This window comes from Vanellus vanellus (assembly GCF_965231255.1).
Source record: "Vanellus vanellus genome assembly, chromosome: 2".
NCBI lineage: Eukaryota > Metazoa > Chordata > Aves > Charadriiformes > Charadriidae > Vanellus > Vanellus vanellus.
The window spans coordinates 36,864,762-36,892,446 of record NC_138906.1 but is presented as its reverse complement, the minus strand read 5'-3'; the positions used below and the strand labels follow the sequence as shown (position 1 = coordinate 36,892,446).

The 27,685-nt window shown below is 38.2% G+C and overlaps 1 protein-coding gene across 1 annotated transcript in view; it reads right to left on the bottom strand.

Moving 5' to 3' along the window:
- Positions 1-2,164: 2,164 nt before the first annotated feature.
- Positions 2,165-27,685, bottom strand: part of STK31 (serine/threonine kinase 31) — a gene marked incomplete at both ends in the record, with an annotated part of 39,488 nt that continues 13,967 nt past the window's right edge. Inside the window, 14 exons of the mRNA XM_082499155.1 lie at positions 2,165-2,353; positions 6,867-6,935; positions 8,905-9,030; positions 9,986-10,135; positions 11,007-11,093; positions 11,335-11,460; positions 12,167-12,292; positions 12,669-12,749; positions 13,588-13,689; positions 14,706-14,837; positions 15,328-15,447; positions 16,667-16,783; positions 19,294-19,473; positions 24,095-24,217. Coding sequence (XP_082355281.1) covers positions 2,165-2,353; positions 6,867-6,935; positions 8,905-9,030; positions 9,986-10,135; positions 11,007-11,093; positions 11,335-11,460; positions 12,167-12,292; positions 12,669-12,749; positions 13,588-13,689; positions 14,706-14,837; positions 15,328-15,447; positions 16,667-16,783; positions 19,294-19,473; positions 24,095-24,217 — 1,728 coding nt within the window. The remainder of the gene's footprint in view (positions 2,354-6,866; positions 6,936-8,904; positions 9,031-9,985; positions 10,136-11,006; positions 11,094-11,334; positions 11,461-12,166; positions 12,293-12,668; positions 12,750-13,587; positions 13,690-14,705; positions 14,838-15,327; positions 15,448-16,666; positions 16,784-19,293; positions 19,474-24,094; positions 24,218-27,685) is intronic.

The window sequence follows — 27,685 nt, the reverse complement described above, 5'->3', positions numbered from 1 at the left end:
AGGTAAGTTTCATTTGGGCTTCTTAGAAGCAGCAGCAAGTGAGTAAGGAGACAGACCGTGCCTACAGGATCATTTCAACCTCCTTTCTCTATCCTTCGAGTACCTGTCTTCTAGCCAGAAGAGATGCAGTTGGAAAACATGTGTCTCAAACTAAACAGCAGGCGGTCCATTATCATGGATTAGTATTCTGCTTTGGCAGGATAGCTATGCAACATGACCCTGAAGCAACCTACTTTCTTAAGGCCTCCAGCAAGTAAGAAATTAAAAGAAAGTCAGAGCTACAAAATTACCATAGAAAAGGTCAAAGTAGAAACAAACAGAACTGATGACACTAAGCCTGTAATCAACAATTTAATTCAAATGGCAAGGCTTTCTCATACCCTCACATTCATATGTACCAAAAGATTTCAGAAGTTTTATTGTAGCTTAGGAAAAAAAAAAAAAAAATCCATCTCACATACAAGGTTCCACATGTAAAAATTGTATTACTTACAGCTGGTGAAGAGATTTTGAAGGGATTGCAATTTTTTAATCAAGAGACTTCTCGTTTCAGAAAACCAAAAAGGTTAGCAATTTGGGGATTTAAGAAGTACACTTTAGGTTGCATGGACTCTGGAGCAGGAAAACTGGGCAAAAATTTATTCTAATATACATGACATAGCACGACACAAACCATCAGATTAGCCTTCTAACCTCTATTCAGTGTTTAACATTAATTCCAATTAAAGTTAGCCTTTTATTAACAGTGAAAGACTGCAATCAGTATTTGGAAAGCATCCCACAAAACTGCTAAACTGTTTATTTCGTTGACAAAAAACAAGGTATTACTCTTCTGTAATTTCTGTAATGAAAATATTTATCACATTAACCAAAAATTCTACATAAAAAATATTTTTAACAAAGGTTTTGCTATCATTGGTTATACATACATTTCATAACTTAAAAAATCATTATCATTTAACGAAAAAGGGATGAAGCACCCTACATGCTAAAAAACTAGATACCATATAAAAAACTAATTGGTTTAAGGATGGAAAACCAAGTCTAGTATCAGAGGTGGATCTGCCAAGGTGGTATCTTCTATCCACTGTGGACTGTATTATTGTACCTGAGGGCTCCCCAATTCCCCTGGTGCTGCTTCTTGCCCATTACATACTGCATTTTTACATTCTTCATCCGACACCATGCAGCTTCAATAATTCCTCTACAAAATACTAGTCTGCTAACAGCACTGTCCAAGAGCAACACCCAGAGGCTAAATATATTGCTACAGCAACTCTGCACATTTTGATCTGTTTCTTTCTGAGAAGAAAGGAAAACCTTCACAAAGATAAGCAACAATTTCCTGTAAAAATAAAGAGCTGACAAAACTCTTTCAACGGTAACATTAACGGCAAAGTGTTGCAAGCAAACAAACCTGCTCAAGAAAATCAGACCTTTATAGCTATTGTGAACTATGTTTAAGAACAGATGATATACATACACTTATGTAGAGCAAATAAGCAGTATTTTTTGCAAATGTGTGTATAGTATTTTGGTTGGCAGCAGCATTGCAACTAGAAGGATGCCTGCTCTCTAGAAAGCTAATTGCATTTTTCAAATGCAGAAAGACAAAAGAGGTAGGCTGCTTTCCGTTTCCTTTACCAGTTGCCAAAGCAGTACTTTTTTCTTAATTTTTTTCTTAAATCTTGAAGGCAGTTGCTGTAGGAACAACTTGTCTATGCAGTAACAAAAAAACCTCCAGCAAAAAGGTAATGCCCTGGAGCATCTTTGCGAGGAACATGTTATCTGGAATCACATCAAGAGCAGCAACAGAAAACTGGATACAAAAACAAGTCACTAAAGCTTCATCTTAAAGTTCTCTGGGATCTAACAAGACTACTCTGTAAATTTAAAGCCTACATAATGGACAAAGAAAAAGGCTGACAAAGAGCACAGTCAGTAACACCACACTGACATCCCCAAACACTTACTTAGAATAAAATGTACTTAAAACACAGTGAAGATTGTGTAATCACAAAACACGACTGCACCTACCAAACGTTTTATATTTTGAGATTTCAGATTGGGGCAATGATTTCAAAACCAAACAAAACCAGAAGTCCCAGTCAAACACCTGATGCAAAGGTTCCTCATCTATTGAGTAGGGTTTGCTCCATTCTCCTCAGTTAATTGGATATTTTTTTTCATCTGTCTTCTCAGACTCATGTTCTCGTGGCTCATGCTCTTCACCTGGTTGTGGTAAAATTGGAATTGCATCAACTGCGAGGAAGCAATCATCCTTCAGCACCTGCTCAGCTGTCAGTCTGTTACAGCAGAACAAATTCAGGAGAAGAGATTTAACTTTATCATCCTACAAACAGAGGGAGAAGAATTTCATCAGTAAGCAAAACAAACTCTATTACAAATAACAACCAAGTATTTGATGAAGACATCTTGTAAGTGCTTAGGGCCCAAAACCCTTACAGAAGATTGTACCGTAGCATTCCCAATGGTCAGCAACACTTGACAGTCATAGTGTTCAATATCAACAAAATAAAAGCAAGCATTCAGCACCAGGTCTGTGAACCTTGGTGCCAGCAGATTTCACAGAACGTGAGTTACAGTATTTTAAGACATCAATTCACTGAACTACTATAAATTAGAGAAATAAAGAAGTTGATCTTTCTACTAAGAAGGAACAGAACAGGTGCCATTCACCTTCTACAACTTCGTCTTTTAACTTCTGTGATATTGCTTTATCTCTCTACAAGAGCACAGGGGGAAAAAAAAGAAAACCCAAGTAACAGGCTCTAAATCAACAGCAGCTATTTTGCTATTAACCCATCACTTACACTCTGGCTCTTTGGATTTATCAGAAGGGATTACATGCCTAAATGCTTAGCATATTAACAGTGCTAGACTCCAGACACAAAACACGAAAACACAGCTGCTACACATATGTATAAACATCAGCTGTTGAGGGAGGAAGAGCACACACTGGATTTGGACAAGGGCACTGCAAGAAAGACAATCTCAAATGCTGATCTAGAGATCTAGGTTACCAAAACTCAATGGGAACAGAATCTTTCCATAGGAAGGCTTGCTTGTTCACAGTCTCCAAGCCAGCAACACCTCTGACCAGGGTAAACAAAACAGCAAAGCACAAGACACCTCTCACCTATCCCCATTTCACCCAGACAGAAGAATCACTGTGATGCAAAGGAACATACGCAACTAGTCAAAAACTTGACGACAGAAACAAGCAGACAATTTCCAACTCTTCCACTAATTACCAAAGTGACTCTGGAGAATTAGCCACTCCCCCAAATAATCTGAAATCTGGGTGAAAAGATGAGATCTAAAACCCATTGGTTTTACAGGCATAAATTATTGTTAAATGTTTATAAAACATTTAAAATGCTCAAAGGAAATTCTTTAGGTTAAGAAGATCCAAACACATGCAATGAAATACAGGAGTAAACCCTGACTACGCATTTCCTCTGCAAAATTAAAAGTGAAGAAAGTCTGAGCATTTAAAGAGCTTGGAAAGCTTTGTACTTGTATATTCGCATTTCATGATACTATCAAAAGTCTGTCAACAACAAATATCCCCTTCTCACCATCTTCTTGCACTAAGGAAACTGAAAATTGATTCCATAAGGAATACTGCTGTAGGACAACATTTAATCGTGTTTACTTTCACTTCATTGTGTTTGCTCTTATTTTTTTTTTATTAATACGTAAAACTGGATGCTGGAACACAATGAACACTGAACCTTGGCATGGCTAAATGAGCAGCTAAAGATCTGATCTCTAAACTTTGCTTTCCCTCAACAGTTACCTAACATTAATATCCCTGTTTTAAAGCTTAACATTATTTTCCTGTGGTGATTTTACATTTGCTGAAAACAAGAATTTTACTAGTCGCAAGGGTGCAATTCCTCTGGGCACGAGACTGAGATGGAAGGGAAATTACCAGTCTGTCAAGAGCCTGCAGATGGGCATGGAGATTAATTCTGAATAAGCTGATTATAGATAAAGCACTTAAAAGCAAAATCGATTTTCCCCAAGAACTGGGACAAGGATTAACAGCCAGAGGTCTAAAGATTCCCCAAGAAACAGCTGAAAGATATTTATTAGTATTACGTTTCAAAGTAAAACCCTCATGTGCACTACAGGCAGCACAGATTGCTTTCCAGTGGACTTTGGTGGTTGGTGCACGTGCATTGCACATGTATCCAGCATGAATCCTTAAAAACTGCCAATAATGATGTATTGATCAGAACTGTATCACCTGACAAGGTCAAAAATCACACGCTGCTTCTTTCATCAGGGAAAAAAGTTAGAGAAATTTACTCTTACAAAAAGCTATAAAATGAATTATTAGCATCAGTAATGAACCATAATGGCTAAATTCATTAATTGTCCTTGAGATAAAGGCAGCTGTTTGCACTTCAGAAGATACCTGCTACAGAAGAACACAGAAGTATAATACCCTGAAAAGGCCATTTAAACTTTACTTTGCGTACTTCAGACCTTATTTGTAAAACATTATCACAGCAGAAATTTTATGGAAAACAGAAGTGAACCAACTCCTGTTTTTAATGTCCCAAGAAATCTTTTCTACTTCCTTGAAGAATTAAGTTTCTCTTATGCATGAGACCAAGTTAATTTTTCAGTGTCTGTGGATTATTAAGCACGATCCTAAATGACACACTGGGCAGACAGTTCTCTACAAGTTTTGTGGAATACATTTAAAACACCCTAGTTAGCCCTAATGGTGAATCATGAAGTACTGGATCTTCTTTCCTATAGTATTGTATGTTTCATGAGATTAATTTAATTTTGAATAAGAAAGCAAACAACTGTTATGAGCAATAAGAAATATTATTTACAGGATCACCTCCCTGCTCAAATGCTGTGTTTTATTCTTTTATTTTCCATGGTAGTGTCACACTGGAAATAAATTTGTGGAGGGATTTGGTAGACAGTCCTGTGCTTTATCAGCAATGCTTTCATCACTAGAGAACACTGTTGAAATGAAGTTATTAAAAGACATACTGTAGAGGATAAGAGTCATCTAATAAAACAAGATTATTTACAGTACTGTGTTATGCAGTGATACACAAGCTACCCTGCCTGGACACTGGAACTGCTACAGCTGTGTTAGTCTGGTACTGTATGATGACAGTTTCTTAACCTAAACACAGTAAACAGGACACACTAAGCTCATAATAAACACAAGTCTAGTAATTTAGCCCCATGTTTTAACAGTTATCTCCACAAAGCAGGCAAATCATTAATACACAAGTATAACCAATAAAAAGGGATTTATTATTTGGGTTTCTTTTTCCCCTTGACAAAACAACCCAAATTTATCTGACCAGCAGCAACTCTACTGCTTTGTTTTCTACTTTTCCATTTAAAGTATTTTTGACTTTTCTGGAAAATATGGGGATTAACCTCTACCTCTTCCCTACAGTCCTTAGACAATTCTATCCATAACCTAAAAGTTCACTTAGAAGCTAAACAGAGTCACCTGCTTGCAGGTTTTTTAGTAACAGTATAAAGCTTGATTTAAGGAGTTTCATGGCCTTCTCAAATCTAGTTAAAGCAGTAAGATCTCTCTTAATGTAAGATCAAAAGAATAAGCATGGTATGAGAAGTAGTCCATACCAATTAAAAAACACAATGGCAATCCACTCAAGGGAGATGGGAGGCACACAGGACAAGAACAAAGTACTCAGTAACTAGACAGGCAGAAGTACAGCAAAAAGTATGAAGCAAAAACTAGTCTGCGAAGGCTAACGATTTGAAAAAGGTCCATAAACCTCACAGTGAATTTCTTTAAACTATATATGGTGGCAAGTCATTTGTTATTCCAATTGTTATAAGGAGGAAAAGGAATCACCTGTAGCAAAAGTAGAAGAGGTTGAAAGCAGGCAGCAAAAAAAAGTCTTAACTCCTGTCCAGAAGGTTGAAAGCTTATGAGAAAGAGAATTACACAAGAAAATAAACCCAAGGTAAGACAAGTGCTCAGGTAACTAAGGCACACAGAGAGAAGGCCATAAGATTATCTGCTTATGATTAACATCCAAGAAATAGGTAAGTTAGCAAAGGATCAACTTCAAAGTTGGAGACCTAAGTTGGGAAACGTTAAGGCACACAGGTCTACTTCTTATTCTCAGAGTCACTGAGACACTGAGCAAGGATAAGCTTTGAAAAAGGGGACCTAAAATAGAGTTCAAGGTGACAACAGTTGCTGGCAATACAGCAGACAGAGAACAACCGTTGACAGTAGAAAGAATGAAAGCAGCAACACAAATTTGTATCATGCAGGGTGCACTTACATCTGTGCATTTGTTTCCAAGGCAGAAAAAAGTTTGTTTCACACACACAAAAAAAAACCCCAAAGAATGAAGGGCACATTACACTTTTACAACTGCATTTAAGTTATTAAAATGGAATTTGGCTGTTTTATTAATGCTCAAGCACTATGCAATCATTACATTAGAAGACGGACAAACAAAGTCAACTTCACTGACTTCAGAAAAGATAGGTTCCCAATTCATATGCCTCCTTTGAGGTTGAAAGTCAGTGACTTATTCCTCAAGTCTGAAACTTGATGTCATTCAATTAATAGTTACCTGTGAAGAAGTTGCTCCTCCCGAGGTTGGAGTTAAATATTAAGAAAACTCTGTGGTTTTCTACCTTCTCAAACATCATTTTATTTGTGCATGCTATTTAGAATTAATCTAAATAGTCAATTAAGAATATTTTCTTAACCCAGAACTTACAATGCAACGTTTGACTTCAATAAAAATATCAATTAACCACCTCTAAACAAGAGCCGTCTAATCTTCCTCATCTGACAATTAACATACCATGACAACCACATCCACCTCAGGTGTTCCATCTTCTTTGATGCTAAACTCCTGGTTTTGAACACAAAGCTGTAAATAAAGGATACACAATGCATAACATTGGTGGGTTTTTTTCCTTTTAGTTTAACAAAACCAAACATCAGTCAAGGAGATTCCAGGTTTCAAGGGAAAATGGATTGTTATGGGAAAATGATAGGGAAAGGCTTTTTTCCTAGTTTCACAGTAAGGTAAAACATGCAAAGGGGTTCAAGTTCCCCTTACACAGAAACAAGGGGAAAAAATTTAGCAGCAGAAGAAAGTTTTAGAGGTGAAAAGAAATAGACTTTTAAAAATATGACTCAAAGTCCATGTCCAAGCTGTACCTTTAATTATATAATCCTCTTTAAGAAATGCTGAGGGGTAAAAGCGCACTCCAACAGACAAACATGAACCCTGTACCCATATACAAAGTAAAATTCCCCCAGTCTTTACTATTGCCTAGAACCATGCCCGAGTACAGCATTTTTCAAAACCCTGCCTGCATGTTAAGCTGAAAATGCCTCTATTCTGAACAATTACACAGACAGCAAAAGGAAGCACGTCAGTGTCTGTGTTGGGCTCGTGACACAGATCAGCAGAGAACTTGGAAAACCACTGTCTCAGTTTTAGAAGTGGCACTGCTGTTTAATGAGGGAGAACACAGTTTCAAATGCCCAACATGAAACTGGCAACTGTTGAACATAATACTAACACTTGAGCTAGAATTTTCCATCAAACGACCAATACAACACCAAGACCCATTTGAAGATCAGTTACATGTAGATTAGTCTGAAATTCAGCTGGCAAACTTGGATGAGGTTTCAGAAGAATGCCAGTCTTTGCTGCATCCCAGATACTCCCTTCAAGGAGAGCCAGCCATTTGTAAAATTGTCTTTGTTTCTGTTTTTTTTAAGTCACTTGTAAAAAACTTTTTTCTAGAACAGCTGTAGATCTGAGTGATCTGAGTAGCGGTACTGAAAGTGTTCTAACTAACGTGTACCACATTACTATAAACTTCTAAGATATTAAGCTACACTTTAATTCATCTATTCCAGTAGAAAAATTACATATTTTTAAGCAATTGCTTCCTAAATTGGGAATAAAACATAATGAAGAGTGACTTTTATATGAACCAGCTTCATCTTCTCAGCCCAGGTAACTGACAGTGGCTACCTATCAACTTGCAGTTTATTTCTCTTTTAGGAAGTGCTTTTAAGATGCTACAGCACAGAAGGGATTACTGAAGCCACCACTGTGCAGCTGATGGAACTGCCACACCATTTCCCACTAAGACTCCCATGTACTTTGGGAGCTCCAACTGGTACTCAGTGAACCACTTCCAATACATCAAGCACTCATGCGAAACCACTGCCTGCAAACATCATCACTTGCTGGGTAGTTTGTGGCTTTTCAAGTCTGGGAGCTCTGTAGTTTTCCCATTCAGAACACACAGCACCGACACCATAAGTTGGGGAGCCAGCAATACAGTACGAGAAGACAAAAAGGAGATGGAGGAGATGATGTACAATATACCACCTAACACAGGAAAGTAGATTGCTTTCTCCTCCCTGGCATAACACACACTAAGAAACAAAACACTTATCTAAGCACTACTGACAGCAACAAAATACACGAATGTCCTATCTTTGCCTTCCTCTTCCCTCTCTTTTGATTTGGGTAATTCCTCAGGGGCAAGGTCACAAAACAAGAAGAAAAAGAAGGCTCACAAGGAACAAATAGGAAGTGCAGTAAGAACTGAAAATACACAACGTGAGGAAAAAAAATACTTTTTGTTCATATTACTATACAAATTACATTGTATATTTTACAGAAAAACGCATTGTCTTCTGCTCAAAATCATAACTCCTATTCGTTCCACGCTTACTACTCAGGTGAAAATACAAACACTTATTTTGCCAAAATAGTTAAAAATAGAACTTGGAGATAATGTTTATTGCTATTTATAAGCCTGCTACAGTTCCATAATATTACTAGAAACTCTCCACAAGCCGTAACGTACCCAGAACAGAAGGCAGCCATAAGCATACATGTCAGAGGCTGGAGAAGCTGGCTGTCCCATTTTCAGTTCAGGAGAAACTAAGCTCAAGGTACTGACAACCATAGTGTTTGCAGCAGCACGCTGTTCCTATGGAGAAAAAAATTATACCTGTAATTTCAAGCAAGACCAACGGCACATTGAAGCAGATGTATCTCCCTCTCCCTTTTAATATGTCAGGCAACTTTACCATAGAGTTCTGTGCTGACCCAGTCTGAAATGTGAAATCCTCCTCTACTGATCAAAAAAGTGGTGCGTAAAGGAAAAAAAAGAGATAACGTGACACATCTATCATCTGTAACTAACAGAAGAATAGGGATGGTAGATTTTACTCCATACCAGAACTACCAGAACTAAGCACGAAGCAGACCTCTAGCACAAAAATGTTTTAGCTCAAACAACTTGAGTCTAGAAAGCCAAAAGGTGACTACAAAAGAGATACCATTATTGGAGACTTTGCTATGTAAACACAATGAACAGTAAGAAAGTAGCTTGTGTTCTTAAAAAATATTAGATTTTCCCCAAGAACAACTATGAAATTCTTTACTACAGAAACTGAGGAATAAATCAGAAGTACACATAAATACAGGTACATGCACGCAACATGTTAAATCCCGTTAATTTACCAAATACCGTGACAGATTAAAATACATACTAGAACCCCATTACCTATCAAATAGAAAGGCAAAGACTTCATATGAGCTTGACTTGCCCTTCTTCAAACGTGAGTCCTCTGATGATGCTGAATACCATTAAATATACAAGACAGACAGTCAACAAACAACTACTGCAACTTCTCTTTTTTGTTCCACTGTTTTCCTTAACCAGAGCCCACACTCAGTAATTCTTTTTTTCCCCTCCAAGACTAGACTGCATTTACAAAAATTTTAACAAGACTCCAACTGCCCAAACCTGTTCAGAATATGAAACAGGAGTCTCACTGCTAAGCCCAATGTTTATGAATAAATCTTTTAAACTGCAAACACGGTTGTCTGTTTTAATACATGATTCTGACCAAAAGTCACTAAAGGATTTTTTTTTTTACCTCTGATTTTGTGAAATCAAAGTCTCCAACAATTCCTTGGTTTCGATTCACAGCAAAAACATTATTTCCATGCAGAGATCCATGTACCAGATTAGCTCCATGCAATGTTTGTAGACCTTGGGCCACTCCTTTCATCACTTTTAATGCCTCCTAATGATTTAATTTGGGTATTTATACAAAGATAGAAAAGGAAAAAACAAAGCACAATATCAAGTAAGTTTCTATCCAGAACTAAAACTTTTTTTTAAGGGTTGTACATATTCAAATTTCATGCCAATTCAATTTTATTAAGTATTGATTAATTCCCAGGAAGATTATTACGACTTGCACAGCCAGGCAAGAAAAAAAAAAAAAATGCAGTCATCAAATAACAAATCACTAACATGTAAAAATATGGTAGCAAAAAACCCAAAAAAAAACAACAAGTAGGTCCAAGTCAGCAAACAGAAGCACCAAGTCATCAAATGGAACTAAAGACTGTATTGGCTTCTAGCTACTGCTTCTTTGAGAACGGATGACTATCCAAACTGCCTACACACTGTGTGGGGAGGAGGGAAAGGAAAAGGAGGGGGATGAAGTGAGGAAGGAGAGGGAAAAAAAAAAAAATTACACACACAGGAGTCCTCTAAAACTTCAATACAGAAATGCCTGCCCCTGAACATCTAGTATCACAGAATGGTCAGGAATGGAAGGGACCTATGGAGATCATCTAGTCCAACGCCCCATATGTTGAACTTCGGTACTTTTAAAATGTACTAGTAATATAGCTGAGGCACTAATTTCAATAAAAGAAAAAAGTGTATCCAAGCAAAATCTCATTTAGAAAGTTATAAACTACTGCCTGACCAATGCTAAGAATACCAGTCAAGCTATCCTGTGCAACTCTGTACAGTCATTATCAGCTACCAGAAGAAGTACACTGGTGAAACACTATCAGCACCATAAGATACAGCAAAACAATAAGAGTTCAGTTCAAAAGCATACAAAATCAAATGCTGATAGTCTAAGTAGTTATACTTACTTCTAAAGTTAAAGGTGTATCAGCCTGTAAAGCTCCTAGACTTGCTCCTGGGTAGTACGGGACCATTAAATACACCAAAGGATCAGACTTCAACAACAAAAAAGAGAAGGAAAAAAAGATTGTTTCAAATATCAGGAATATTGGGAAATTCAACATGCACTAGATGTGTGATAAATCAATTCATTATGTTTAATAAGTAGATCGTTTATCTAAATTCAGAAATACAATTTTTTTTTTATTCAGTGCTCCAACTTAAGATATGTTAAAGCTTAAAGGTGCAACTGCAAGTCTTTCAGCTTAAACCAGAAATCATCAATTTGAATCTTGCCTTGCAGAAAAGAAGAAACAACAATTGTAATAATCCAGATTTCTCCTTCCGCTGATCCCAGGCTCTGTGATACTTGGCAACTCTTTCTATCACTTTGGCTTCTGAGCTTACGTCTACAGAGTATCCCTTAAAAACAAAACCAAAGCTATTACTCCTAATGCTTGTAACATTAATTAAAAAAAAGTTTTATCAATAAAGAAATGCATATTGTTAGATGCTATCAAATAACTTCCTTTTCCACTTAACACAAAATTCAATTCCGACTGTCATAGACTGTTCCCATATTTTCTTATTAACTCTTAGAAAGTCTGTACCAACAAAACAGGGAGTGTATCTCTAGTTTGAAATTTAAATAAGCCAAGTCAAAAGCAAGAATTTTTGCAACTATGCCTCTCATAATACTACTACATCCTCTGGTTTCCCAATCACTAGCAGATTGGTAGAGAAGCAGAACAAGGGAAAAGCAGCAGTTCTTGAAATTTCTCAGTGAAATGATCGGGAAGACAAACCAGCATCTGCAAAAAGAGACAGGACTAATGAACAGGAAAAAAGGCCCACCAGATACCAGAAAGAACAGACAGTAAAGGGGAAGCACTGTTCACTACAGCAGTCCTCAAAAGAAGTAAAAAAATCAGTAAGCAATATAGAAGCAATCCAGAAGGAAAACAATGCTTCCTGTTCTACAGGCCCTGACAAAAAAAAAATCTGTCATCAGAAAAAGGGCTGCTAAACACAGCGATATGAAAGGAACAGCAGAGTTTGTTCAGAATCAATACGTTAACAAGCCAAGGCCTCAACTGCAGCACTAACTGAAAGCCAATGCCAACATTACCTTTAGAAGAACCTTCCGGCCCTGAATTTCTGAACACACTAAAGGTCGCTTCGTGCTCAGTTCCTTCATGGGCTCAGCATCCAAAAGGTCTCGCTCCAGGCTGTGTGTCAGAAGTCCACCAGAGTTCTGAAGCAGATGCACACGCAGATATCCAGGGTAAGCACCCAGGGTAAGCACACAGCATTTAACAGCTCGTAAGATTCAGAGGCTTTGACCACCCCTCCTCTTCCTCAAGCAACTCAGCAAAGCTCAAAACCAGCTGCGACATGTTAAAAAGTTACAGCATCTGTTACCAAGAGGCTGGCCATAATGAGGCAGCTAATGAAATGCATTCCTTAAACATCCCCCAGAAGAGAGGGAGAAGGAGGAAGACCACAACAAACAATACTAAGGGTATATGACCCCCAAATGGACAAAGACTGTTCAGAGCATTGTTGGTGCAGAGCCTTGATAGTGCCCGAAACAGTAACTGACAGTGCATTCAGACACAATCTCTGCTTACCATATAGTTTAGAATTCCTGCTTCTGGATAAAGAAGTGGTAACTCAGGGAACCATTTGTGTACCAAATATGTAAGCTTCTCCTAAACAAAGGAAACAAGGCCCACAGCTTCAGGTCACTAGTTTCTGACATATATAAATATACACTGACATTTGCAATATATACCCAGAACATTCAAATGTCCATTGACCATGACTGTACCTCCTTCAACATCAAAGTTAGACTACCATTTGCTTTTTTTTAAATAAAGAAAAAAGTAAAAAGAAAAACAGTAAAAAGAAAAACCAACACATGCAACCCCACACAACATGAATACAGCAGATCAATATGGACAGATTTTTGAAAGCTCTGAGGGTGGGTAGTGTTAAGGCCCCAAAGAGCTCATGCACTATCATGGAAAACATTTCATCTTTTCTACAAGAGGCTTTAGTAGGCCTAAACAAAGGAAAACAACTTCACTATGGGTAAGAGGAGGAAGATAGAAATCAAGCAGTAACACAGACCAGGCAAGCATCTCATGCATCTCCAGACCCCACACAGCTGTAATGTAACTATTACACATAAATGCTACATCTGCACAGGTAGGTATATCACCACCACAAATGCTGGTGCCTTTCTACTCACTCACAAGGCAATGGTTTCCAATTCTTCCCTCTGCATAGAGGACTTAGAGAAAGGGTCATCTCCTTCACTTCAGCATAAAAGCCTGTTTTAACCTAGTCATAAGGAAACAGTTCGCCTTCTTGCAAGAAATACAGTCTTTTTTCAGCAACTGAGCTTACGCTTTCACCTGCAGCTCTTCTGGGTTGAGAACTACAGCTCACATTTTTTTCATCACCTCACCCTCTTATGGAAGGAACTGAAATGCACTTGTGCATCATACAGGTTTATTTTAGTTGCCCAAGTAGTTTAATACTTACATATTCTTCTTGTTCCTTGGATATTTCCTGAAGAACCCTGTTTCGCAGATGAGCAATTTCCTCTTTTATTCCTGTCATTTCAAACTCACTGTAATCATCAGACTGCATTAGGAATAACAAAGTCAGTGTATAATTCTCATTCTGCTAATGTACCAAACAACAGTAACCTACTGTATCAGGATTAAAATACAGCTTCCATATCACAGTTCTGGAGTTGAACATATTTTCAAATCCGTATTTTACTCAGCCTCCTTCCTGGAAACCCAAGAGAATCCCATAAAACCTAATCACCAAGAAAGGTGTTCCCTTTATTTATGTGACAGACCAAATATTCCAGCCCTTTGCCTACTTGTTTCCTATGTCAAATAGCTTTTTTTTTTTAATTAGCTGATCACATATAATCACAACAGCAAGATCATTCATCTACCAGCAATGCCAGATTCCATAATTCATTCACTTTTTTAATCTAAGAGGCATTTTCCTCATGTCATCTCATTATTCAAAAATCCTTTTCCCAATGGGTTTCATTAGTGTGTCTCATTTTAAACCCCTCTTGGAAGCTTACTGCCCCTTTACAATGCTCAGAGAGACACATGCAGGTTCTTTTTTCCTTAAGCATCACCAGAATAATTAAATGTGCAACCAAACAGCACTGAAGGTAGGGTAATATTTACATTGTTTGGACTTCTCTGAGGGGTAGTGGGCAACCCTGAGAACTAGAAGAGACAGTGACTCCTGTCACCAAAGGGGAGGTACACGCATTATTAACAAAGTAAAAACTTAAAAGTAATCACACAACCAGCACAGTAAAAAGAACTGGACAAAACTGTTCATGCTGTGAATAGTGATCATCACCAGAGGGATTTAGTTAAAAGCACAGTGCCATAGCTGGGGACTGAAAGAGAGAAGTGGCCATGTACCAATTTATTTTTTTTTTTAAACTCATTCAGCCTTGGTCTTGGGGGCCTGTAAAACTTCCACAGTTAAAGGCAAAATTTAGGTCAGAAAACACAAACTGTTCTATATAGTTACCACTTACTCAGAATAGATAAAATTAAGTGTTTCTAAACCCATTTAAAAAACAAGACAAAACCACCAACACTGTAACATTTTCATACTTCCTCAAAGTTGTTCTTTTCAACCAGCTTCCACCTTAACTGAGCCTTTAAGCTTTTCACAGTTTTCTTAATTGATAATAAGTTGTTAATATTGGGTCTTCTATTCAGCCATTCCTCAGCCTGTTTTTTGAACTAGGAGGAAAGGGGAAAAATAAAAATAATCAGAAGGTGTTCAAGCATTCTATTTTAGTCTGGTTTAGTCCAATACTTTAGAGAAACTGCCTGAAGCCTATTTGAATTAATCTTTTCAGGATCTTTCCCCACAGAAGAGGGAGTTTATTGTGTTTCATTTTAATTACGTTAACAACTTTCTGGAAAATCAACATTCTACTTAAAGCTCAATCCCCTTAAGTTATATACTGCTCGTAATGAATCCAGAGATTCCAGTTTCTACTGCTTTATTTTTTAAAAAAGCATCTTTGTATTTAACCAAAATGAAGACTTGGCTGAGGTAATGAACAACTGCAATTCTCAAGCTTTAACCCAACCAATCTCTCATCACTAATATTCTCCTGGAACTACCTTACAAAAAGATAAGAGGACATCTTTCAAAAAGAAATTCTGTCAGAAAGAGTTACTAGTATAGATCACTGTAACAGAAATAAATAAGGCATGAACTCACCTCAACACTGGCCAAGTATCTGTTCTGTATGACAGCAATCATACTTTGCTCCTGACGAACGTTATGTATGACTTTATTGTAAGCGCTCATAATTATTCCTTTCTCTGCTTCATCAGGCTCCTGGGTTGAGTGACACAGAGGGAGATTAAAGATTGAGAGTCGTTCCTCATTTATACACACCAACATTTAAGATGTAAAACCTTTACTGAGAAATTCCATTGTTAATGGAAAAAATAATTTCTCAGATTTTTCCCTCTCTTCTTAAAAAGATTCTAAAAGGGAAGTTAGCAAGTCTCACAGTTCATCCAACAGTTTCAATACAATAAAACTGATTGGCACTTCTCTGTGGAGGTCCAATTTCATATTCCACATACTATGAAAGAAATTTTTTTAAGGATAGCATGGTTAAATAGATATAAAGGATATGAAGCATTAAAGCATGCAACCATTCTTCTAAAAGAGAGTCACTGGTTCTATCACAAAGAGCAGTCACAAGCAGACCAAACTACTGGTTTGTTGTTAATATGATGCTACATTAGAGGACAGGTTCAACTTTTGCTGACATGACCATTCTCTGGCACAGCCGAAACTCTCATTGCAGAGACAATGCAAGTACCTCAAAGAATTAGCAAAAGAGAATGGAGGAAATATTTATCACAGAATCACAGAATTTTCAGAGTTGGAAGGGACCTCTAGAGATCATCTAGTCCAACTCCCCTGCCAAAGCAGGATTGCCCAGAGCACATTACTCAGGACTGCATCCAGGCGGGTCTTGAAAATCTCCAGAGAAGGGGACTCCAGAAAAGCTTATTTACCAGAAAAGGTAAATAACTGAGAAAAAGGCTAACACAAGCACAAGATTACCAGTAAGGCAAGAACACTTGTCCCATGCAAAATTAAAGTGATGAAAAACTCATCTCTTACAACTGGAAAAAGTAAATTTATCCATACACGTTCACCCAGAGAGGTAATCCCATTATTTTAAACAGAAACTTACTTTTCATCACCTGTATTTTCAACACAGGCATCAAAACTCAGTACAGCTCAAAGAAAGCTTCTCTGCACAAAGAGAGGGAAGAGCCAATATTCCCAGTGTTTCTTAGTTAAGCCAGTCATACACACAGCTAAGCTCCTGCAACCCAAAGCTGTCCTCTGTCTGTTGCCTGGAAAACATATTATCTTCTCTCTGGGGAACAACCTGAGTGACTTTAACCATTTCCACAAAAAAAAAAAAAAATGCTGCCTTGTAGCAATGATCTCATCTGATACATTAAGAAAAGCTTTAAACTGAAATCAAATATATAGAAGTCATGACACAGTAGGCATGATTAGAACTCACATTTAAGTCAGTATCCAGTTCTTCACAAATAGCCAACTCAACCTTTTTGAGAATTTCATCCGCATTGCCAATCGCTTTCTCTAAATCTGAAGATGCTTCTGACATCAGGTCAAAACACTCCAAAGAGGAAAAAAAAAAATAAGTAGCCTTAGAATTGAAAGTAAGAAGTTAGCAAGCAGACAGCAAAAACAAGCAAGAAATACAGAGTTATAGCACTACTGGAAATCTAATCTGGATTTGTGTCAGATCTCACTTCTAACTGCCTCCCTCTTGAGTGATATAGCAATTTCTAGAGCTAACAGAGTTAAGATTCACCAGGCAAGAAGAGTTGATTCTTGTCTTGATCAGGTTTTGTTTTCCTAATCTCATTTTGATTTTTACCAAAAATTAAACAGTAAGAATCCCAATCCTTCTCCTATTGAGTTTTATGTCAAAAATCAACATGTGTGCTGCCCACAAAGTGATACACAATATGCTCAATATGGCACTTTCACTATCAAGTGGGCTTTCCATTCCTATATAGTACTACCTGAGATAAAGACACATCTTGGCATCCATTTCACAGTTTATCGAGTGTGAAATAAGGTTAAAGATTTCATCACGAAACCCTAAGTCTTTTCATAGAATTCAGAAATAACTTAGCTTCAAGATATAAGATACAAAAGGAGACAGAGAAAAATAGGTAAGATCGGCTTATCATTACACTGGATATTGTCTTCAACAATGTTTTGTTACTCATACCTGCAGAAAAAGAGATACTGCACTGGCAACCAGAACTAAAATGAAAATATGATCCTGTATTTAACATGCAAGATACACAGTCATATTAGAAACCTGCAAACTTCACCTTGTCCATTTACCTATCAAGCACACACATTCCACTAAAGATTGTGAAAATATTTTATTGCCTTAATCTTAAAGGAACTAAAAATAAAAACTTCAACATTGCAAGTTCAAACAGTATGTTGCTTGCCAAAGCCTGGAGTTGCATACTCGAAAAAAGCCGCCTAGTCTTTGAAAATTTCCTTGTCTCTCATTGACCTATTTCCTATTGTAGATTCTGATCAATGATACACGAGATTAATTTGGATTCAGAAAGAGAGAAAGAGGAATACCTATTTAAAATACAGGGAGGGAAAACATTTCAAAGCAGCATTTGCTCTACACGATTGCTCACACTTTTTTAAAAAAGGAGCTAGAAGTTAAATTGCAACAGAATAACTGCATATCAAATACTGAAATGATTAAGATGGATAAATGAAAATTTCTTCCTTGGTCTACCTACCAGTGCTTTGGCTACCCATGCCAAAACTCTGTTCGTTTCCTCTCTCTCTGAACTGTGGAAAAGTTCAGATTTGAAGCAGGTAAATCAAAGTTCATGACTACACTAATAAATTGTAGTCACTTTCATATATGCAGAATAGCACCCTGAATTGCACCCAGCAATTACAGAAACCCACCTGCAGGTTTGTTTGCCCCCTCTAATAACTGACATGATTATAAACATCTGCAAGTAATTATATTAATTAACATTATACTGCACATGACATGCACCAAGCCTACACTGCTGCTCAACAGCATTTATTGTCAGGTCAGGGAACACTGTTATTCATAACAGCGTCTGGACACGGTAAATGCTCTGGGTACTATGAAACCCAAGGGCAGAAAACCTATTCACTATGAAAGCACACGACCCTTGTGGATGATGTACAATTCATATGGGCACATGCTGACACAAACTCACAATGTTTACACACAAGTGCAACAAGAAGGAGATCAAGGAAGCTGGGCCTGCAAGAATGGAGAGAGAGCAGCTTAGTGTCTTCCTAGGAAGATTAAGAATCCTAAACTGAGTGAGAACATAGATATTAAGCACAGAGACAGGAAAGCCACAAAGTTACCTCCCTACTTTGCACTTTCTTTACAAGCAGAACTCAATGGATGGTAACCGACTTCTACCATCCATCTCCTTTTAAGACAAATAAAAAGCACTCAACTTCAATGCTCCAAACCTACTACTTAGACTGAGACACAGCATCAGAATGGTATTCCAGAAAACACTGCAGAACATGCAAATAGAAGTGGACAATTTATTTGCACAAATTCTCCACACTCAGCATTTCAATGAGAAAAAAAAAATCCATTATATATTTGTCTACAACCTATACCTAGATCACGTCAAGTCAGATTGGCTGCATCTTTGCAGTGATCTTTCATAATTTCTTTCAGCAGCATTTATGAACTAGAACCTTTCAAAATCTGAAGTCCTTCTATCCAAAGGGTAGTTGAAAGGACTAATTGAAGCATTTCAGTCACACGAGCACACCCATACAAGTTACACTTGCATAACAGTACTGATCTTTATACAAAGATGTCCTTTCATAAGAAAGCATAAAGTCTGTCTCATCACAAAGGTACCCTAAGAACAAAGATAAATCAACACTTTGTTCCTCAACACGTTACCTTTCCCTCTGTACTGAGGCACTGTCATTTGGCACCACTGCTCATATGCACAATCTCCCTGCCACAGGTAGTTGTCCCTACTAATGCCTACTCTTCACAAGCTCGGTTAAACAGTGACATACTTCACCATTTCACCAACAGGAAGGATTGACTGTTCACCTTACCTTCAATATGCCACCGAACCAGTCAGCAAGAATTTGCACAGCTGTGTCTGTATCATTTCTGATGGAAATTAATTTCTTCATTTTTATACTCTTCCATTTAAAGAACTGTTGAAATACCTCCTCAGAGTCATCTGCTTCAGAGCCTTGACCATACACCATCTCCAGAGAAGCAGACAGGTCCTGTGCATGAAGTGAATCAAACAAAAACAGGTTTGCAAACCAGAAGAATTTTCTGACTGTATACTATCCATAAAAATCAAGACATTTAACACAGAAAAAGTTAGCACTACCTGCTGGCATAGAATTATTTCTACTACAAAGGCCTCTTTCTATATCCAGTGAAGTATATTTTATATTCCACTTTCCTCTCAGATCTCGTGGCAGTATGTCTACCAGAAAATGTAATGCAGAGAAGGATCTCACAGAGAGATCATAAAGTCTGATTTTTCCCTTCAAAACATGGAAGGAAAAGACACCGCGAAACCCTTAACAACTTATACAAAGTAATTTATATTCTAGTTTCTTCTTCCCTACGGATTGGACTTTAAAGTCATACTCATCAGGATAAAGAGCAAAATGGGGTTCAATTTATAAATGCTCCTCATAGAACTGCTCAAATTCAGAAAACAAAGTGAACTTGTACTAAGAAACAAGGTGAGCAGCCACACATTCAAGGAATGCTTCTGAACTGACCCCTCTCATCAAAAGTCACTAGTCAAATCTCTTCTGATGCACCTTTCTCATCACATTGATTCCTAAATGGAACAGCAATTATCTGTGTGTCTGACACCTGAAGGCCCTCTGAAACAAGTTTTACAGTCTGGAAACTTCTATTTCAGTCTAAAAGCCAAGTATTCTGCAAGTATATGAAGCACAGGGTCCACCTCCTTTTGACTTGCATTAGAAAACAAACTGAAGTGCTACAGGTAAGGGAAAAGCATCGAGGCTAAAGTTCAGGGCAAACAGAAACCACTTTTAAACAAAGGGCCACCTGTCAAACGACCCGAAGAACAAGAGGGGTCAGGGGGGAATGTATCAGTCAGTTACCAGTGGACACAACATCCTGACAGAAAGCAGCCTTCCTGGCACCTGGGTGGAAAGTCCCATGCTGAAAAATACTTGAGAGTTACATTGGTGTTTGCAGGCAATTTGCTCTAGTTTGAAAGAGAAAATTCTCCCTAAACAGTGGGATTTGACTGAATGAACCTGTGGTTTTGTAATAAATATCATACTTCAGCTTTCAAAATCCATCATTTTACTTACCTACATCATTCCAAACGAGATGACTAAAGAAACCCTGCAAAAGGCTGCTGACAGTTTGTTTACATACAGCATTTCACATTTTTTCTTTTCTCAGATCTCAGAACATTTAAGTATCACAGACCTTCCCACACACCACCTAGGTCATGTAGATGCAGAAAAAAAGCCAAAACACCTCTCTCTCTACTCCTCTTGAGAGAGGTTTTAATCTTTGTCAGGAGCCTTTCAGACACTTGAAACAGGTGACATGAGCAACCAAATGCAACTTAAAGTAAAACAGACTGTCTGACACTAACACCACAGGCCAGCAATGAACTCCCCTTGCTGAGGACTGCAGGCACTGTGGAGGTAAGGAAGTGAGCTTGACCAATTTTCTAGAATTGCACACGGTGGCGCCACAATCAGGCCCCAGCTTTACAGACGCAGTACAGCAAAAGTTCAAATCGGGGCCATAAGCATAAGAATTTCCTCACATAACAACTAACTAATACATCACTCAAGTGCACAACAAATATTTCTCATGTTCTTTTTTGAACAGCTGGATTTTAATACACCAGGATACACACGGATAGAAAATGGCACAGCAAGGGAGAAGCCAGGTTCAAATGCAACAGTCTGATAGGAGGGAGGAAACAAATCAGCAGCCAAATGTGGGTAATAGAACTGAGAAAACTGCTCAGTAACGGTTTCATAGTCAATACCACATCCTGTTCACAAAAACAGCAGCACTAGTTACAACACAAGAGTATCTGCATACATTCCATCAGACTGTCCTCAAGGAAAAAGTCCGTAAGTTATAGCCTATTTCTACCCATTTATTTTTCACACTAAACACACTTCCCTGAAGCATTAGCAACTTCCCCAGCATATGGATACAGAAGAAGGCTCCAGAAGGCCTACAAGTTACCATATAAAGACAGCTCAGTGGTCTACATGACTATTACAGACAATGCATGGTGCAGAGGAAACATGCTTACACACAGCTAACCCAGAACAGCTGACAACTGTTAGAACTGCACTCTAGCTTGCTTTAGAGTAACTTATGCATATGCCCACTGTCCTGGTTTGAGGTAAAACAGAACCAATTTTGTTCAGTAACTTTGCTTCTTAGCTAGGCCTCTCTAACTACTGAAATTAACTGCATATTGTGCAGACAGTGTTCACTCTCTCAGAGTGATAAGACCAATTGTTTATAGCTGATGCTCAGGCACGGTATGCAGAGATGCTCTTGCTTATACTTATTGCCATAACAGCCAAGGCCAACCAACTTTGTTATTTTTCACGTTGGAGGGTAGGAAGCGGAAAAGCATAGTGGGGTCCCACCTGCAGGGAGAAGCGGACAGGACAGGTGACCCAAACCTGACCAACAGGGTATTCCATCCCATCTGCCTCACGCTCAGTATAAAAGCTGAGGGATCAAAGGGTCAGCTCTTTTCCTTCAATGGCCAACATCCGAGGAGGACTCTGTTCGTCTGCCTGTGATCCCGATCCTGAATCCAGATCCAGAATCCAGTTCCCGTCCGTCACTGAGTCCAGCCTGGGGCTGCCCCAGTGCCAGCCGGTGACGTGATTGTCATCTCGGGAGCTTGATACGGTTTTGTATATTTTTCATTATTTTTTTTTATTTTGTTATTAATATTTCATTAAAGTAGTTTAGTTCCTTCTAAACTCATAAGTCTCTTCTTCCTCCTCTGCCTCTCTCTTTGAAGAGGGGTAGAGGGGAGCATCTGTCGGTCCCATCTGGGGTCCCTCAGGTCCCCAGTAGTGGATTTTGGCCTAAACCATGACACCCACACTCTCAGACTTCCTCTTAACCAATGCAGTATTATCACTTGGAAAACATGGAGCTCACCAACTGTTTATTTTGGTCGTAGCCAGTTGGACCCAGCTGTGGCAGAAGCTGCTTGAATTTGTCTGTACCTCAGGCCAACAACAGTTCCCACTGGAAGGTATAAAACGTAAGACAGAAGAGATGTGGGATGCAGAAGAGAAGCTGCAACACACAGCCTCAGCGAGAGCGGCATTAGCTACCAAGCTCCTGTTTTTCTGAGACACATTGGAAAAATAACTTGTTTCTCTAGAATAGCACAGCATGACCTCTTCAGCTCTATAAAATTGCAACCAAGGTTCTCACCAATATTTGGTAAAAACTTATTTCTGTTCTCGTACTTGGGAAAACAATTTTGATCTTCTAGCTCCTAACACAAGAAAGGACCATCAACACAGTTAAGCTAAAGCACAAAATTCACTTAACACACCTAGCACCATTTCAGTACCCTTCCAAATATTTTCAAAAAAATATTAAAATGTCACTGCAGTACAATCCTACAGAAGGTGCTTAATGCCTACCACCTAGTGGATGAGCACAGCATAACCTTTAAACATGCACCAAAAAAAAAAAAAAAAACCACAAAACAGAAAACCCCCACATACAACTACACACCATAACTTTCCTCTATCTGTAGAAGCAGGATCCACATGGGCTCCAGTGACAGAAAGCCACGAAATGCTACCCATCTAATATCTTTTCTAATCAGACACCAACCTGTGTATCAGACTAGAACCAAAAAATAGTGTATCAAAACATTTTTTTGAATGGTAATGAAAAATAATTTCACTAGAAATCGAGTAATTAATTCCATGAAAATTCAAATGCTTTGATTTACTAATGCTGTTCCAATCTTATAAAAACTTACGTGCAGCCTGTAATCATGGTGATTTTTCATAAGAACCCAATCTCATACATCTCTAGAATCTGTACAGACAAGATGTCAAACCATTGCCAACTTTTTCCCTCTCTCCACACGTACTTGCACAGTCAAAATAAAAACAAGTAGTATTTCTGAAGTTAAAAAGAAGAAAAGACATTGTTTCTAATAGCAAAGGCCAGAAACACCACCTTAGTGTTTCTATTGGTAAAGTCCTCTTCAAAAGTTCCTACTGCCTCTACAGAGGCTTCTTCCCTGTCTACTTCCCCCCTTTCTGTTGTTGGGTCGGCTGGGAGGGAGAGAGACTCTTGGTATAAACACGTGCTTCTGAAGTGTTTAACTCTCAACTTAAAAAAAAAAAAAAAAGTTTTAAGTATTTTACACTTTGCTACACTATTCCAACCTACACAGTGTGACCTTAACAGAAAGGGCTAGGAAGGTCTATAACCCAACCACAAAATCCACTACAATTTGCAGGATAACTGCATTGACTTTTTAACTGCAGGTTCTCTCATTAACATCTACCTTCTAGTAAATATTCTGTGCTTTGTGAAGTCTTGTTAGTCACCAAATATAGTCCCATAAGAGAAAAGCTGTTGCTCAAATCCAGGATCTAGAAAACTTGCCTCTAGAAACAAAACATCTAGGAGACCAGGATCACAAGTAACACTGAGAACTACAGGTGTCAGATGTACAACTTAACTCAGAAGTGTTATCTAAAGTTTCACTTGCTGCTGTCGAGGTCTCCAACTATAAAATGTTCAACATTAAGAAACACCCTCCACAGGTTCTGTGTGTTTCAGAATCAATACTGACAAAAGCAACCTCCTTACCTGTAACGTTCTTGAGCGCTCAGAGAGGGGCAGTTGATCCACTTCTGAAATTAATTCTTCTGCTGCTGCATACAAGTTCTGCTGCACTTCATTTCTCTTGGCAATCAATTCATCTATTTCATCCTACGCAGAAGGAAAAGAAAGTGAGCAACTCACACCCAAACGCCACATACACAATGTGGAAAGGTGAAAAGCATTAATCCCTGCAAAGTATGAATAGTACAATACATGCCTGACTAGGAATGAGTGAATAAGCAAATTACTACTATGACACAACTACCTTGCAAAAATACAGCATCCTTTACAGTGTAAAAATATGACATTATCAGACAACTAAAGAAACAGTTTCTGCAGGACTATTGATAACAGTGGGACTCCTAATTGCTGTTGTAAACTTAAAATGTCCTTGTTGTCCTGCAGTTTTTTATTGTAGTACAGAAATTAGAATTTGGAGTATCCACACTTCCACACATGCCAAATTATATCCACAAAGTCAGACCACAAAAGATTTCTTGCTGGAGAAGAATACTCTAGAATAAAATTAAAAAAAAAAAAAAAAAAACTTTTACGAATTTTTTCCTTGCCTTCTAGCAGGAAAGACAGGTGACCTGTAAAATCCCTGCTGATTACCTACAATAGGATTATTAAACTAAAGATAATTTTCTAGAAACAAAAGCAGTTTCCCTTGGAGGACTGGCAGGATTAATGCTGCTAATGGGAGAGGAACCCCACAGTCATATCGGACAAGGCACCTAACAGACTCACCAAAACCAAACCTTTTGAAATGGATGAAGCAAGTTATTCAGAAGCATGTCTGCAGTGTTCTTTTTACAGCAATTTAACCCAACATGCCCGCAGAAATATGAAAGCATCTATGAACATGGAAGACCAAACTACAGCTTTACAGACCTGCTGTAAAGATTTGCTATTCCCTTCTATATCCATCTCCAAAAATAAAAAGTAAAATAACTCAAGTAGCTATAACACACTATCCTGACATGCGCTTTCTTCCCCACACTGGGGGAAAAAAAAAAAAACGTGTCTTGGAAAGTCTAATGTGGAAGGCAATTAGTAAAGAAAACAGAAAACAACAGAAGAGTTAACCATGGCACTAATAGGAGTTTCACATGGAGACAAAGAACAGTCAAATAAACACTTCCTACTAACAAGTAACATATAACAAATATATCTGCAATATAAATATTTGTACACAAACACAGGCTGTCAGAGTTTTTAAATTTAGTTTACCAAGTGAAAGCTTAGAAGTTGACTTAATCAAGAGTTTGTAAGTATCCACAGAAGACAGACTAGAAACCTTTTGCCTGTAACAAGGACAGAATGAGATCCAGTGGCTGGAAACCGAAAGATTGACAAACTCCAACTAAAAATAAAACCCCAAGATGCAGCATATACTGCTTTAAAACTTAGATTAGCAATCTATTAGACATTAGCGGGCTGGGTAATAAAAATCAGTGAATTAAGTTCTACCATAGGTGAACACAATGTAATGCTTCACTTAAAAAAATGAAACGACAACAACAAAAAGATTTAATAGGCACTTCTGCACTTTTTAGGCATCTCTGGTGACCAAAAGCACACACAATTTTTATAGACTTCCTGCTGTTTTTCCTGCATAAGACAAGCTAGTTTGTAAAAGAATACTGTAACACACTGCATGAAAAGTGTTCTTTATGACAAGGGGTCCTTATTCCTTTTTAAGACAAGATTCCTGCAGAATATTAATTCAAAAACTAGAGCAATAGAGACTTAATGTAGTAGAAGATTCAACTAGGCAACCAAACTCCAATTAATACCAGTTCAAGCACCAGAGTAAATTTATCAGTCTACATGTGACTAAGTGACAATCCAGGAACTCTACAGGCAGCTCAGGAGCCACAGGACAAGTATCCTTCCAATGTCTGCCATTTAATCATGTACATGCGACAGTTCATGGCTCAGATAATGCCTGTTAAATAACAATAACTTCAGAGAGCATTAAGGACATGGGCAGTATTTTAAGTCTGCTTTACAAAGTCATAAGCTTATCACAACACCAGACAGTAGAATTAAACTCCTTTGGAACATGCTAAAGGTTTCTCAGACTACAAAATTTAGTTTATTTTGTGTCTGGTTCATTTATACCTCTTTAAAAAAAAAAAAAAAAAAAAACAAAAAAAAAAACACTCCACAAACAACCACCAGACTCAATCATACCAAACGCCAAGCTAGGTTACCATCTTGTTTCTGATAACTATAGCAATGCTTATGAAAGTCCATAAGAGCAGGGTATGTACATTGCAATCACCTTATCAATGCACTCTGGCTTTAGTGTGATTTAATGACCTCATAAGTAAGAAGGGTAACAAAAAAAAAAAATTAATCCTCCTCCATGGACAAGTTGTGATCCATTTTTGGAGCCTATTTCTACTTTTGGCCCCAGTTTTTACCTCCCTTTGGTTCAAGTTACTCTGCAGTATATGGAACAGCTGAAATTAGTTCTGGTATCAGCATCCTCATTAAACTGCTCTATTTCTCTATTTATCCCACCCTCCCCCTGTTTGTTTTGTTGTTTTGGTTTTTTTTTATAATGAGCAATGAGTTCCTCCTTTTTCGACACTGGCATGATTATTTTTTCATCCTTGCCACTAAAAATGCTGAATATGTACACTACAGTCTCTAATACGTTTCTAACTCAAAATCATAAATTAAACGACACATCCTTAAAAAATTATCTACAATGTCTGAGAAGTCAGAATTTGTATTACACAGTGCTACTATGAGTATCTGCCTATGCTGCAATCAGGGGAACTTCTGATTATCCCTGTTTTTTCATCTGTAAAGCTGCCACCCTCTCAGTCATGTTTCATAGGAGAGCTGGTTAAGTGATCAGCACCACTACCTTCCTATTTGGACACAGAATATACGTCAAATTGTGATTAGTTTTGAGCGTATTTTTAAGGATTTCCACTCAAGAAGAACCATCTTCGTTATTTTCATATACACCATGCCACAATACTACCTTAGTTCACTGATTATCTTCTTACCTTTCCAAGACATAGAATCATAGAATGATTTAGGTTGGAAAGGACCTTGAAGATCATCAGGTTCCAACACCCCTGCCATAGGCAGAGACACCTCTCACTAGACCAGGCTGCCCAAGGCCATGTCCAGCCCGGCCTTGAACACCACCAGGCATGGGGCCTCAACAACTTCTCTGGGCAACCTGTTCCAGTGCCTTACCACCCTCAAAGTGAAAAACTTCTTCCTAATGTTTAATCTAAACCTGCCCTCTTCCAGTTTAAAGCCATTTCCCCTCGTCCTATCGCAACATGCCCTAGTAAAAAGTCCTTCCCCAGCTCTCCTGTAGGCCCCCTTTAGGTAATGGAAGGCCGCAATAAGATCTCACCAGAGCCTTCTCTTCTCCAGGCTGAACAGCCCCAACTCTTTCAGCCTCTCCTCATAGGAGAGGTGCTCCAGCCCTCGCATCATCCTCGTGGCTCTCCTCTGGACGCGCTCCAGCAGGTCCACATCCTTCTCATGTTGGGGACTCCAGAGCTGGATGCAGTACTCCAGGTGGGGTCTCACGAGAGT